Source organism: Carassius carassius, chromosome 19 (genome assembly GCF_963082965.1).
Source record: "Carassius carassius chromosome 19, fCarCar2.1, whole genome shotgun sequence".
Classification (NCBI taxonomy): Eukaryota; Metazoa; Chordata; class Actinopteri; order Cypriniformes; family Cyprinidae; genus Carassius; species Carassius carassius.
In genome coordinates this window covers 12,509,318-12,522,277 of record NC_081773.1, presented here as the reverse complement: position 1 = coordinate 12,522,277, position 12,960 = coordinate 12,509,318, and the positions used below count along the sequence as shown (strand labels likewise).

Sequence of the window (12,960 nt, the reverse complement as noted above, 5' to 3'; positions counted from 1 at the left end):
AATTTTGTTAAGATTCTAATAAAAACTTATTACCATGTATGAAAATAGGTACTCTAAACATTTTAGTTCTAGTGATCTCTTGCAGTTCACATCTGCACCTAAATTCTATGCTCATTTATTAGTAATTTCAAAATGTGACACAGTTTCTTTTGTGAATAATAGTCCCACTATTCAATACTAGTAATTAGTGTGGTAACTTTGTTTCTTAGTCATCAAAAACAGAGGGAGAGAGAAAAGAAGATTGTAAAATATTCTATGAAATTTCATTTTATTATGCTCACGTTCTATGATATTAGATTGTCTCCTAATTAATATTCATAAGCCTATCCTTCACCATAGTATTATGGATTCGTGAGCTGTTACATCCTCTTCTTTCGGGAAATCAGAATGGTCAGGAACCTCTTCAATATTCATGATGAGCCGAGCCATCGCATCCGACTCTGTGCTCGGTGATGCTGAGGATGCGCAGACCGGGATGCTGCGCGGTCACATCACATTGCGCGGAGGGGCGGAGAGATTCTTTACTGTCCTGTTAGTGCGCATGAGCAACATATTATTGCCTTCATTGATAAAAATCCTTTGTGTTAACGTTTCCACATCTAATCTCACTGTAGCTTTCGGCGCATTTCATCACTTCATAAGGTAAGTCATTTATTAAAAGTTGTATCGCATGAAATAACTATACTTTGAATTTACAGTGATCCGTCTGTCAGTTCAAACAGTCAAATTATGCTTCATACGGAAACCAGTCGCTAGATGTGCATGCCTTTATTTCATTATTGTAAATAGACATATATCTTTATGTTTCCCTTTTATGTTTATAAACGTGAAATACATACGCTTTGCTTGGGCTATATGTCGGGTTTAATTTTTAATGTAAGGTTGCGCAGATGTTCAGATATTACAGGACTATGTCATGTATCTACTAGGACCCTATATTAGATGTTGCAGTAGTTATTGTGTGCCTTGATGCATTACATTTTGAATACTTCATTTTAGCATTTTTGAGATATTTCTAAATATGTCATGTATTGGGGTCTGTGAATAGCATATATTTACATGCTGTTACAGTCATTTGGAAATCAGCAATGGCATCGCGTGCAGGACCAAGAGCTGCAGGGACTGATGGGAGTGATTTTAAACATAGAGAGAAAGTGGCTTCTCACTATCAGATGAGGTAACTAAAACTTATACTCTCACAGCAATATAACATATCCAATAACTGCTTATATGTAGCCTATATCAGAATATGTATCTGAACTTTGAATATGTCTTTCAGTGCTTCATTGAAATCAGAGATAAAGAAGCTCACCGTAGTGCATTTCTTCATATGGATACTGGTGGCGGCTCAGGTGGCTGTTAGTCATCTCAATCTGGTGTCACATGATCTGGTGGCCATGCCCTGTCAGTGGGAGTATCCATACCTTTTGAGTCTCCTGCCCTTGTTTATTGGAGCCCTGGCCATGCCAAAAAACAACATTAGCTATCTGGTGATCTCCATGATCAGTGCTGGTTTGTTCTCAGTGGCACCCTTGATTTTTGGTGCAATGGAAATGTTTCCACTGGCCCAGCAGCTGTATCGACATGGAAAAGCTTACCGGTTTATCTTTGGTTTCCCTGCCGTTTCTGTGATGTATCTACTCATGGTGATCGCTGTTCAGGTGCACGCATGGCAATTCTACTACAGCAAGAAGCTTCTAGATGCCTGTTTCAACTCAACACAAGAGAAGAAGAAGAAATAAAGATGCTATTGAATTTATCCACCCTCTTTTTCTGTCATAGTTGTTACAATGCATGCATTTATTCACATGTTAAAATTATGTTTACCTTTTTAAATTGTTTAATTGTTTATTATTATTATTTTAATGTTATTTTAAACCTGGAATTCTGTTTGTTTACAAAATGCTTAGTCCATGTCAAGAATACAGAGCCATTCACATAATTTGTTTTACTTTACAATGAAATCAAAATAAATAAAATATTTTCTTGTAATTTATTTCAAACTAATTATTTAATTTTAAGCTTCAATTAAAAAAAATAATAATCTAGCATGATCTATAACTTTTTAATTATTTTTAGCTTATATTATCAATACTTTCATTTATTATTTTATTTTGTAAATTGTTTTGGTTTGGCTATTCAATAGAAATCTACTTCTGACACAACACTTTCACACATTATTTTTATAGACCCAAGAGGTGCTACATCAGTATCTGGTGAGAGGGGAGAGAAATCAAAAATATTTTCCCTTATGTGAATGGAGACTTCAAAAAACCTATAAAGCTTTATGTCTAATTGTTCATATTTCTTTAACATTTTTTTAACTCTTTTAAAAACTGTAGATTATTTGTGGTTAAGATTCCTCTAGTGGGTTGGATAAAGAAAAAATTATATATTCTTACCCAAACACAATTTATAAAACAAAATTTATATTTACACAACAGACTACAGAGAGAGAGAGAGAGAGAGAGAGAGAGAGAGAGAGACCTGATTAGACCCCATTATATCTTTGGCAAACAGTATGGTTAAATTCATATCGGACACATTGTCATATGGACTTTACAAGAATCAGGCTCAGATAAATTCATTGAAACTTCAATTTCATGCGTTTAAATGAACATATTAATTTAATTTTAAATAGATTTATATTATTTTGGTTAACAAAATGCAGTCAGACGCCATATAGGCCGCCTCATGATGAGCAGTAATTAAATTTACATGACAGTATAAGCGGTGTCCGGATAGCGCGCATGCGCGGTTGTGGTTTTGCCACGTACAGGTCGCAGTGAGGCGTTTCCGATCATCAGTCAGTCAGGCGTCGTTCAGCTAAAGTCCAGGACACACAGGCTGCTGCTGGGATTGACACGTCCAAACCACCAGGTAGAGACTCGGGGCTTCTCCTACAAACATGCACATACTTTTATATAGTCACTTTAGAGTTTTTTTAAAGGCACATCTAAAAATAAATCATTAACGTTAGTGGTTGGTTAGCCGGTTGCCAAGCAAACTAGCATTAGCTTAGCTTAGCTTAGCCTGTGAGAAACTAGGGCAAGCTAAAAAAAAAATCAAGAGAGACGTTTTGTACAAAAGTCAGTGTTTTTAAGCCACTACGTTGCGTAATGTAATAATCGCATTTAAAACACAGAAATAATTGTTGGTGTAATTCAACTGAGATTTGATCACAGTATTTAATATTGTTTTTTCTCCGGGAGAATTGACACGTTCAGAGCTTTATTTTGCAGGAAGTTGCTGCATCATCAGGTGAACGAGGCCTGATGAGATGATTTGAAAGGATCATTCTTTGGCAAGACATTTAAACGTCATGCTGGTGCGATGATGGAAAGTGGCCAGATGTGTGTTGTGATCCAGAAACCACATATTTTGCTCTTCTAAACGATATTTAATAATAATTTCTGAGTCATTAAGCAGACGCTTGACAAATAAGACACGGGTAAATTTGCCATGCATTGCCAGTTTTCGTTCGAAAATTTCGTTCTTGATCTAGCGGGCAACAAGTCAAGAGTTTCGGTCATGATGGCTGTCATTAGAGTACCAGGGTGAATGATGGGTAAACTAATCATAGTAAGAGTCAAGATTCTCCTGATAAGATTGTGCCTGATTGATCACACACACTCTCAGACGGTTTGTATTGTGATCTAAAATCCCCAAATGTTTCTCCCTATAATCATGCTTGATGCCAGAGTCTGAGTTAAGAATGATTGTAGGCCATCTGCATGTGCCAAATCATCTTATATCTCATGACCCTTAGACTTTTATCGTATGTCCCAATAATATACAGTAGCACTTGTTCAGATACGACCTCATAGATGAGACGTTAGACTATGGGTTTGCAAGTAAGACATAAGTCATTCACTCACATATTTATATTCTTCATAAAAGCATGGTAGCAAGCGCTGAGTGTAGACACTCATTAAGTTACAAATATTAGATTTCATGGTTAACTGTTGTGTTGCGAGTTGAATTCTCGGTACTTCTGATAGAAGAACTTAATAATTGAGCCTTCACAGATCATGTCATTGGTTTTGCTCTGGTCTGTTCGCTCTGCATATGCCTACATTTAATGTTGGCCTAGTTATCACTGCTGCAGCTCTGATAGTGTGTTTGGTTTCAGTTTGTTCCTGTACTACCAAATGACGTCTGATGGGCATGTGATGTATTAAATAGTGATAAATATTCTGCTACTTTAAAAGTGTAGAAACATTTTTTTTATTCAGTGGATTTTGAGTATTGTTGATTTAATTTTAATCTAAATTTTGTTTCATTTGCCATTGTACTAAATTGGGTTATAAACTCCTTAGCCAATGGCATATTTTTAGTTTCTCTATAAATATATTAGACAATATTTTCAATAAAATTGTCATTTATTTCCAGCAGTATGAATGGCCAGCTGGACTTGAGTGGGAAGCTGATCATTAAAGCTCAGCTGGGCGATGATATCCGCCGTATCCCCATCCACAATGAAGACATCACCTACGACGAGCTCCTGCTGATGATGCAGCGAGTCTTCCGTGGGCAGCTACAGAGCAGCGATGAAGTTGCCATCAAATATAAGGATGAAGGTCAGTTTTGGACTTCAAAGCATGCATGTTTCATAAATTTACCAATTTAAAAGGTTATAGTAACTGGACACCATGCATATGTATATTTAACCATTTTTTATCAGTCATGTAGTATAAAACTATAAGATCTGTAGATGTTCTGAATAGACTCTAATAGGGGGTTTTGGTATAGATCCCATAACTCTCTTGTGATTTTACATGTGATAGTTTTATTTTGGGTTCGACTGCAGCTGTTCAAGTACTGCATTCATTCTCTGGTATTCTTTTAATCATATTTTTTGCTCTCTTCCAGATGATGACCTTATCACCATCTTTGACAGTTCTGATTTGTCCTTTGCAATCCAGTGCAGTAGAATATTGAAGCTCACTCTTTTTGGTAAGAAATCAGCACTGGTTAAGGGTTTTCGCTCATCCTGATGTTAAGGAATATATCTGCACAAGATACCAGAAAGGAGCATGAAATTAATGTGTTGTATCTCTTTGTAAAGCACAGTTTACATGTAGCAATATTCAAATATTAAATTATGTAATGCATAACCAGAGGTTAATCTGTGTTAAAAGTAGTCCCACCTTAAAAGTGCAATGTAGAACAACATAGTTTAAATAATGTCCTTTAAAAGGTGAAATGTGAAGCACAGCCCACTTGCCTGTTAGGTTTCAGTTGTAAATTTTATTTCTTACCCTCAGTTTGTAAAATACACAAGTTATTTTCTGTTATAAATGACAAGAGGCCACAGATACAGGCACAACAACACCGTTCTCGTCAGTGCTAATCATGCCTAGAGTTAAGGTCAGTGAGCATGTGTAGGTTTGTGTTACCTGCAGGGAGATCATATTCCAAAAATGCTTCAGTGCTCATAGTGTCCCTTTACAGAATAACAAGGTTCACAGGACTATAAGAACCAAGCAGCTCATTTGAGCTACATACCTTTTTATAGTTGACAGCTCTGAAATATTTTATTGGACAGAATGTAGTCAAAGCCTGTAGTTGTTTTAGCTCTTTTATATGGTGTTTTACATACTAAAATAAGAGGCATATCAAGTTAAAGCTTCTTGATATCTCAATGTGTCTTTGTGACCCAGAAAACAGTGTTGTTCTATAACCTTTGGGTTAAAAAGGACTCTCTGTTAAGAACATAATCCCACATCGCATGGGTGGTGTAATATTGCGGAGTTAAGCTCTTTTAATCTTAAAAATGCTGAACTTGGTAATATTTCATCCAACCAGGAGATGTCGTTTTTCTCTTGCAGGATAAACACAGCTTCAGCTCTTAAAGTCCAGTAGAGGGCACAATAGAACAAGATTTGAACCGGTATGAGTCCATGTGGCTTTGTAAGGTAATCAGCAGGGGTTTGAATTTGGAATTTGGAGCCAATGGAATATTAAAATCTGGTGGTGACCCCTTTAAGTGTGACTCAAGTGTCCAAATATTTGTTGGGCCACTAATGTGATTTAACATAACATGGACATTAAACATATCTCAGTTTAACAGCTGTAATGCGCTACTCCAAACAGAACGGATATCTGTTCTCTAAAAACATAAATTGACCATTCGCCTCAAATATTTGAACAAGGAAGGTTTACATAAAGCAGTGGTTCTCAACCACTAGGCAAGAGGCCTCATGATAATTTAAAATCATTTCAATTAAAATGAAACAAGCATTAAAATAAAATGACTACAAATATAGATATTTTGTATATTAATTAATCTGTTTCATTTGTTTTATTTAAATAAACCCTGGATTAATGAGGAAGTATTTTAAATATATAAAAAAAAGTCATTTAAATAAATAAAGGAAGAAGAAATACATTTAACTATTCATAAGCTCTGAAATATTTTATTGGGTAGAAATTGTAAATATTAAATGAGTAAAAATCACTATCAAATAAATCACGAATTACTTTATGTTTGGAGAATGTTTGGTTAAAATAAGTGGGAACACTGAAGAACATTCAGTTCCTGAAACTTTTTTTAATTTACAGAAACTGAATGCCCATAAATTAAAAATAAGTTTTGAAAGCAAACTAGGGCCTTTGAATTAATATTGTTGTGGACAACTGAGGGACTTGGAGTCAAAACGTTTGAGAACCACTGACTGAAGAGAAAGTTCACCCAAAACTTTACAGTTAAGGTCAGTGGGATCCAGTGATTCCAATTTTTCAATCTTTTGTGTTCTGCACAAAATAAAGTCATACGGGTGAGTAAATATGAGTGATAGCAATTTTCATTTTGGATGAACTATTCCTTTAAGATAGATTAGGTCATCTTACAGACTTTAAGTCTGCTCTCAATCACGTGAGCTGTGCTGAAAAGCCACTCTTTGACTGGTACATGGCACAAACAAATATTCTCAAGAGAGGAAAATCGGACCCGGTTACTTGCCAGTAACGTCATGCTCTGTTCTAGCAAAGTTTGGCTCAGGGCGGTACATCTGCACTGCAGTGTCAGTGCCAGTTCTCAGCATTTGCCGACTACTCTTCAAATGTGTCATCATAAATGCTGCAGAGGCTGTATATTTGGGCTGCTTGATTCATACACTATTTTACACCGTGATTTATTTATCAAATCTAGCCAAAATCAAAGGTTGCAGTCTGTGCGGATTTAACTAAATCCACTATTTATGACAATGAAAGAGCTGATTTAAGTACCAACTCAAAATACATGTGTTTCTTTTCCTAATAAAAATAAATGAATACCTTTTGGTCAAGTCTGCACTCTGCACTGTCCAAAGCCTCCCTGCTCCAGCCAGATGATGTCATGGCTTGTAGCAAATGTAGCCCTGCCCTTTGTTGGATCCTTTAACTAGTCAAAGAGAATTTTGGGAAGAAGATTTTAAGAGTTCAAATGTGTTGTTAATGGTTGTATAATATCACGTGCGTGTATGCATCCCAAACGTGTGACTGGCGCCCAGAGACTGGGTTGGACGCCTGCTAGAGCTCCTGTGATCTCTGAAGAGTCTGGACTGGTTCAAGCGGCTGCCGATCTCACACATATGGACTCAGGAATGAACATTCCTGACTCGTACACAGTGCCAAACCTCTGGATTACTTCATCATATAGACATAGTCTGGCTATCTAAATGATCTAATTTTGTTGTTCACTTGTTGACATCCTGAACAGGCGAATTGGGACAAGCTTCTAGCATTGAGCTTTTATATTTTTTTTTGTCCTCATTGTACGCGAAAAGCTGCATGAAATGACAAAATCACAACAGATTAGAACATTTTTAATGTTTAATATGCTATGATGGGGTTTGGATAAAAGAAAACATGACAAAAATAGAAAGCAAGCAGCTGGTTAGGATAAAAACTAACATGGACGGATGAATTTTGACTAGTTTGAACAAAGTTTTAGACAGTGCTGTCAAAATAATGTTTGTGTTTTCGCAGTGAATGGTCAGCCTCGGCCACTGGAGTCGTCTCAGGTGAAGCACCTGCGTAGAGAGCTGATCCATTTGAGGAATAAAGTCAACAGCCTCCTGGACAGCCTGGAGCCCCCCTCAGATTCTGTCCCAGGGAGCACCAACCCAGAAACCGGTACATGAACTCTCCCAGAGCGATTCTCATGATCTTCATATCCAGTACTGTAGCCAAAGCATTTGAAGCACATGAAGTCTCTCGTTAAAGCTTATTTAGATATAAAAAGGTGGAACAGTAAAATTGTTGTCATTTACACATCCTTGTGTCAGTCCAAACCCACAACGACTTTATTCCTACTGTGGAACACCAAAGGAGATCTTTTGGTAAATCTTCATGCTCTTCATGCAGTGACCAGGGGCTGGCAAATTACAAAAAGCAACTCAAAAATAGACAATGTGTCAATAAGACCATTTTATTTAATGAATGGCATCAAAATTTACACATTTGAATGAATGCATCCACATCCACATGGGAAGTCGTGGCCTAATGGTTAGAGAGTCGGACTCCCAATCGAAAGGTTGTGAGTTCGAGTCCCGGGCCGGCAGAATTGTGGGTGGGGGGGAGTGCATGTACAGTGCTCTCTCCACCTTCAATACCACGACTTAGGTGCCCTTGAGCAAGGCATCGAACCCCCAACTGCTCCCCGGGCGCCGCAGCATAAATGGCTGCCCACTGCTCCGGGTGTGTGCTCACAGTGTGTGTGTGTGTGTTCACTGCTCTGTGTGTGTGCATTTCGGATGGGTTAAATGCAGAGCATGAATTCTGAGTATGGGTCACCATACTTGGCTGAATGTCACTTCACTTTAATGTTGGTTCACTTTAACTTTATTGCATGGGTTTGGAACAGAATGAGGATGATGACCGTGTTCGTTCTTTTTATCTCTTTACCTTGTAAATGTTCCTTGAGGTGAAGACAGGCGATACTAAAGCTGTCTTGTTCTGCTGTGTCTGCGTGACAGATTGTGTGAACGAGGCAGTAGATTCAACACTGAAGCATGCCCCTCCAGTCAGTGCTGCTAGCATGTCTGCATTTGACCCCCTGAAGAACCAGGAAGTGGTCAACAAGAATGTCATTTCTGCATTTGGCCTGTCTGAGGAACATGCCCAAGGTACCATATACATGTACAGCCTTCAAAGTGCTTAGCTTTTCAATCTTTTTTTTTTTTTTCAGTCCTAGCATTAATCATTGTGATAAATTATTTGATTCAAGATATAGATCATGCTATTTAATGGTTCATAGCCTTCTGCTGCATTAATATAGATTTAATTTTATGTGCTGCCACAGATGCTATTTTATGGCATCTAGTGTAACTCATCCATTCATATTTAAGATCTTTAATCACCTTTACTCTTCCCTGTGTTCCAGTTCCAGCTGTAGCTGCCGCTGCTGCTGCAGAGGAGCGCTCTGCAACTCCAGACAGTATTGCCTCTTCATCCTCTGCTGTGGCTCCCCAGGCTCCTCCAGCTTACTCAGGGGTCCAACAGACTCCCTCTGCTATGGATGGTAAATCTACCACAAAAGTCTCAAATGGAACTTGATGTAGAGTGTGATCTAGAATGACGAGGCTTGTAAGCAGTGTGTCTTGTGTAAAGCCCCCTAACAAACACGTCGTGTGACCCCGTCTAATCCTACACCTTGAAAACAGTCTATAGATACTGGCCAGTCGAATGGCAGTTTTGCACATCCTTACTGCAGATGTCTCCTTCTGATGTTTATGGGAAAGAGTCCAGTGCATGAAAAATGAACAAGGAATCATGTGGCTCCGAAGTCTTTGTAGTGAATTCAGAGCATGTTGTTCTCCACTTGGCCATTAAAATATCTCCCCTCGTTTTCTTTCCAAAAAACGCCCACGTCAGTCCAGTGGACTTGAGAAATGCAGGACGAGTCTCGATTTGGCAGGTCATGCTGCTTTGGCAGGAAGGTTACACACCTAAACTCACATGTTCTCTCACACTCGTACACAAACACAAACCCACACAAAACGTATTTGTTTGCAGAAAAAAAAAAAAAAATCACCTTGCAGATGTTGTCTCTTGGGAAGGTGTACAGCGGAAGAAAAATGAACCAGAATGGCCTTCAAGTCAAGAGCATAATGTTATTCTCCACACGTCCATTGGATTTGTTTTCCCCCTCACTCTTTCCAAAGAAGTTCTTCCACATAGACACGGCACACATGAGAAATTGTGCAGAGTTTTCTAGATTTGGCAGATTGTGTGGATGGTCTCCATGGTTACATAGAGTTATGGAGCTGTGATGCTTTTCTCTGCTTTATTGTTCCCATCATAAGCTGCACAGGGACACACACACACACGCAGCCTTTTCTCATTAGTTTCTTGGTGCGATGCACACAAACATTCATGAACTTTGGATAATCCGTTTGTGTGTTTTGTCTCAGCAAAGTCGGTTATCTTTACCCATTGTGATTTGCACAACTAGGGCTTTGTGGTCTTAAATGATCTTTTAAATCTACTATTCCAAATAAAGCATTTAAATTGTTGGTCAGACGTCTCTCCTCATCTTCAGTCAGGAGCTGTGCTCTAAGCAGATGGTCAGGCTGTCACTGGCTGCCAGCGTTTGAACGATCTATCATCTGCTCAATTTCATGTGGCTATCCTATTTGTATGTTTTCAATCAGCCTCTGTGTATTGGCTCTTTATTTGTTGATATTCCAGAGTAACATGCCAGATATCCCACATTAAATTATATTCTGACACAGAGTGAGAGAGATCAGTTCTTAATATTTATGGCCCTCTGGGGTCCCAGATATTTCTCCAATGTTTGATGATGAAACCCAGTAACAGTGGGATATCCTTGCTAGGATCCACAAGCTGCTTGCTGATGTCCTGGATTTTTATGGGAGTTCCCTCCCTTAACAGTGTGAATCTCAATCCTGGACTAAAGCATGAATTGATGTTGTCTTAATCACAGGTCAGATGTATCAGCAGTATCAGGCTCCAGGTGGATACCCTCCATCAGCTGGACCGGCCCAGCAGCAGTATGGGATGCAGTACCCTGGTAATACTTTACTTTTGCTATGAAAATAGCCTAAGATGCTGGCAAGGCATTAAATAAAAATATACTACTAGTACTCAAAAGTTTGGGCTCAGTAAAATATATATATATATATATATATATATATATATATATATATAATAAATAAATAACATCAAGGATGCATTTATTTGTTAAAATATTTCATATATATTTCAAAACATTCAAAAGCATTGTGATTAGTCACAAGCTGCGTGAAAACCAATTATGTTTGACATCACTGAACAACTGAAAGAAACTGGCACTCATATGATAGCAGAGTCCTGCAGGCCAAGGTAACTTAAGAATGAGACATCAAGCTCACAGGTGTGTGTAACTGGCAATGAACGTTTGCTGTAATGTATATGTATAATTAGCATATAAACATTACTGTCAGCAGTGAGAGTAATGTGGCTAATGTTCAACTAATAGTTCCAATGTGTTCACTCTTCTGGGTCCATTGCACTTATTTACTGTAGGTAAAGGGGACCTGATAGACTGCCAGAAAATAATAATAACCATGAGGATATCTGACACAAGCTCTGGAAAATATTATTTATCAATTTAAAATAACTATATTCTGTTTTAATGTACTGTAAAATATAGCTATAGAATTTTCATCCATTACCCAAGTCTTCAGCATCACATGATCCTTAAGAAACCATTCAGAATTTTTTTTTACATTTTTATTCATCAAAAAAATCCTCTTAAAAAAAAAAGTATGTTTCCCAAAAAAAAAAAAAAAAAATATATATATATATATATATATAATGTATTAATTTAATCCTCTTTTTCAGCTGGTTATACTCAGTCCGGTGTTCCTCAGGCTCAGCCTCAGCAGCAGTTCCAGAATTACCCTGCCCCTACTTCTCAAGCTGCTGGTGCTCCTGGCTCCGCCCCAGGGTTTTCCGGCCAATCACAGCCTCCTGCTCCCCAAGGACCCACCCAGTACCCGCCTGGAGCATTTCCGCCTCAAAACTACACATCCCAGGCCTCTCAGCAGCCAGCTAACTACAGCCTGCCTCCAACCTCCCAGGCCACAGGGGGTTATCAGCCCCGTCCTGGATACACCCCGCCACCTGGCGCCACCCCTCCCCCTGGGGGTGCCAACCCCTATGCCCGAAACCGCCCCCCTTTTGGCCAGGGCTACACCCAGCCGGGCCCTGGCTATCGGTAAAAGGCCTTTAGTGTCCCCATAGCACCTCGCTACAAGTTTTCTGTCTCCCAACACATAAGCCCCCAAAATCTGTGTTTGTGTTTGTTGTGCTTTGTGTGATTGAATGAATGCATCTGAGAATGAGTCTGTGAGCTTGTATGTGTGTGTTTGCACACATGGGAGACCAAATGGTGTGGGAGTGGATAGCTCTGTTTATGTGTGTGGTGTGTGCGCATTTTATTTTATCACGGTCTCCTCATTGGTGTTATTTTGTCATAAACCACGAGTCTGTTTAAACACTAGAAAATTATAATCAAAGTAAGTGATATTTGTTTAGTTTTCTTTACTTTTTCCAGTGTCCTGGTTTTTACTAACCCCTGACTGGCCTTCTGCAGTGAAGCCTGTCATTTCTGCATAAACTGTAACATTGTTTTCAGGAGGTGAATAAAGACTTTGCGACTGAATGATGGGATCGTTTTTCATTTGTTCATGGAATTAACATTTATCTCTGATTTAGATCTTTCTTTAACGGATCAGGATTGCATAAAAAAAAACAACACAAAAACTTTGTGTCAGATTCAGAAACAATTTTAAACTGTAGCCACCAACTAAAAAAGAGATCATAAAAACTGCTTGTGCTTTTACTGGTAAAGCAGAATCATTATAAACCTTATAAAATATAACAAAGTTTCGATGTAAAAACATGTTACATAAATTCTGGCATTTAAAAGCTTTCATTGGAAATCACGAGTCACTGAACTTATGTACAAAA

At 38.3% G+C, this 12,960-nt stretch overlaps 2 protein-coding genes across 4 annotated transcripts; both read left to right on the top strand.

The window, feature by feature from the left end:
- Positions 1-530: 530 nt before the first annotated feature.
- jagn1a (jagunal homolog 1a) lies at positions 531-1,881 on the top strand. Its single transcript, XM_059499354.1, has 3 exons — positions 531-642; positions 1,072-1,177; positions 1,280-1,881. The coding sequence occupies exons 2-3, from the start codon at positions 1,089-1,091 to the stop codon at positions 1,740-1,742; spliced, it is 552 nt and encodes a 183-aa protein (XP_059355337.1). The 5' UTR covers positions 531-642; positions 1,072-1,088; the 3' UTR covers positions 1,743-1,881.
- Positions 1,882-2,720: 839 nt separating this feature from the next.
- Positions 2,721-12,652, top strand: tfg (trafficking from ER to golgi regulator). Of its 3 annotated transcripts, none has more exons than XM_059499866.1 (8): positions 2,721-2,880; positions 4,393-4,580; positions 4,873-4,956; positions 7,972-8,118; positions 8,961-9,110; positions 9,380-9,505; positions 10,931-11,017; positions 11,830-12,652. In XM_059499866.1, the coding sequence occupies exons 2-8, from the start codon at positions 4,397-4,399 to the stop codon at positions 12,207-12,209; spliced, it is 1,158 nt and encodes a 385-aa protein (XP_059355849.1). In that variant the 5' UTR covers positions 2,721-2,880; positions 4,393-4,396; the 3' UTR covers positions 12,210-12,652. The 3 variants fall into 3 exon arrangements, with proteins under 3 accessions (XP_059355849.1, XP_059355847.1, XP_059355848.1); XM_059499864.1 differs by having other exon boundaries at positions 9,368-9,505; XM_059499865.1 differs by having other exon boundaries at positions 2,727-2,880; positions 4,396-4,580; positions 9,368-9,505.
- The last annotated feature ends 308 nt before the right edge of the window (positions 12,653-12,960 follow it).

Excerpts from the sequence above, each read along its gene's own strand:
- tfg (XM_059499864.1), top strand. The coding sequence starts at position 4,397 with ATGAATGGCCAGCTGGACTTGAGTGGGAAGCTGATCATTAAAGCTCAG. Across the intron at positions 4,581-4,872 it reads CATCAAATATAAGGATGAAG|ATGATGACCTTATCACCATC; the intron begins GTCAGTTTTGGA and ends GCTCTCTTCCAG. Across the intron at positions 11,018-11,829 it reads GTATGGGATGCAGTACCCTG|CTGGTTATACTCAGTCCGGT; the intron begins GTAATACTTTAC and ends CCTCTTTTTCAG.
- jagn1a (XM_059499354.1), top strand. The coding sequence starts at position 1,089 with ATGGCATCGCGTGCAGGACCAAGAGCTGCAGGGACTGATGGGAGTGAT. Across the intron at positions 1,178-1,279 it reads GCTTCTCACTATCAGATGAG|TGCTTCATTGAAATCAGAGA; the intron begins GTAACTAAAACT and ends TATGTCTTTCAG.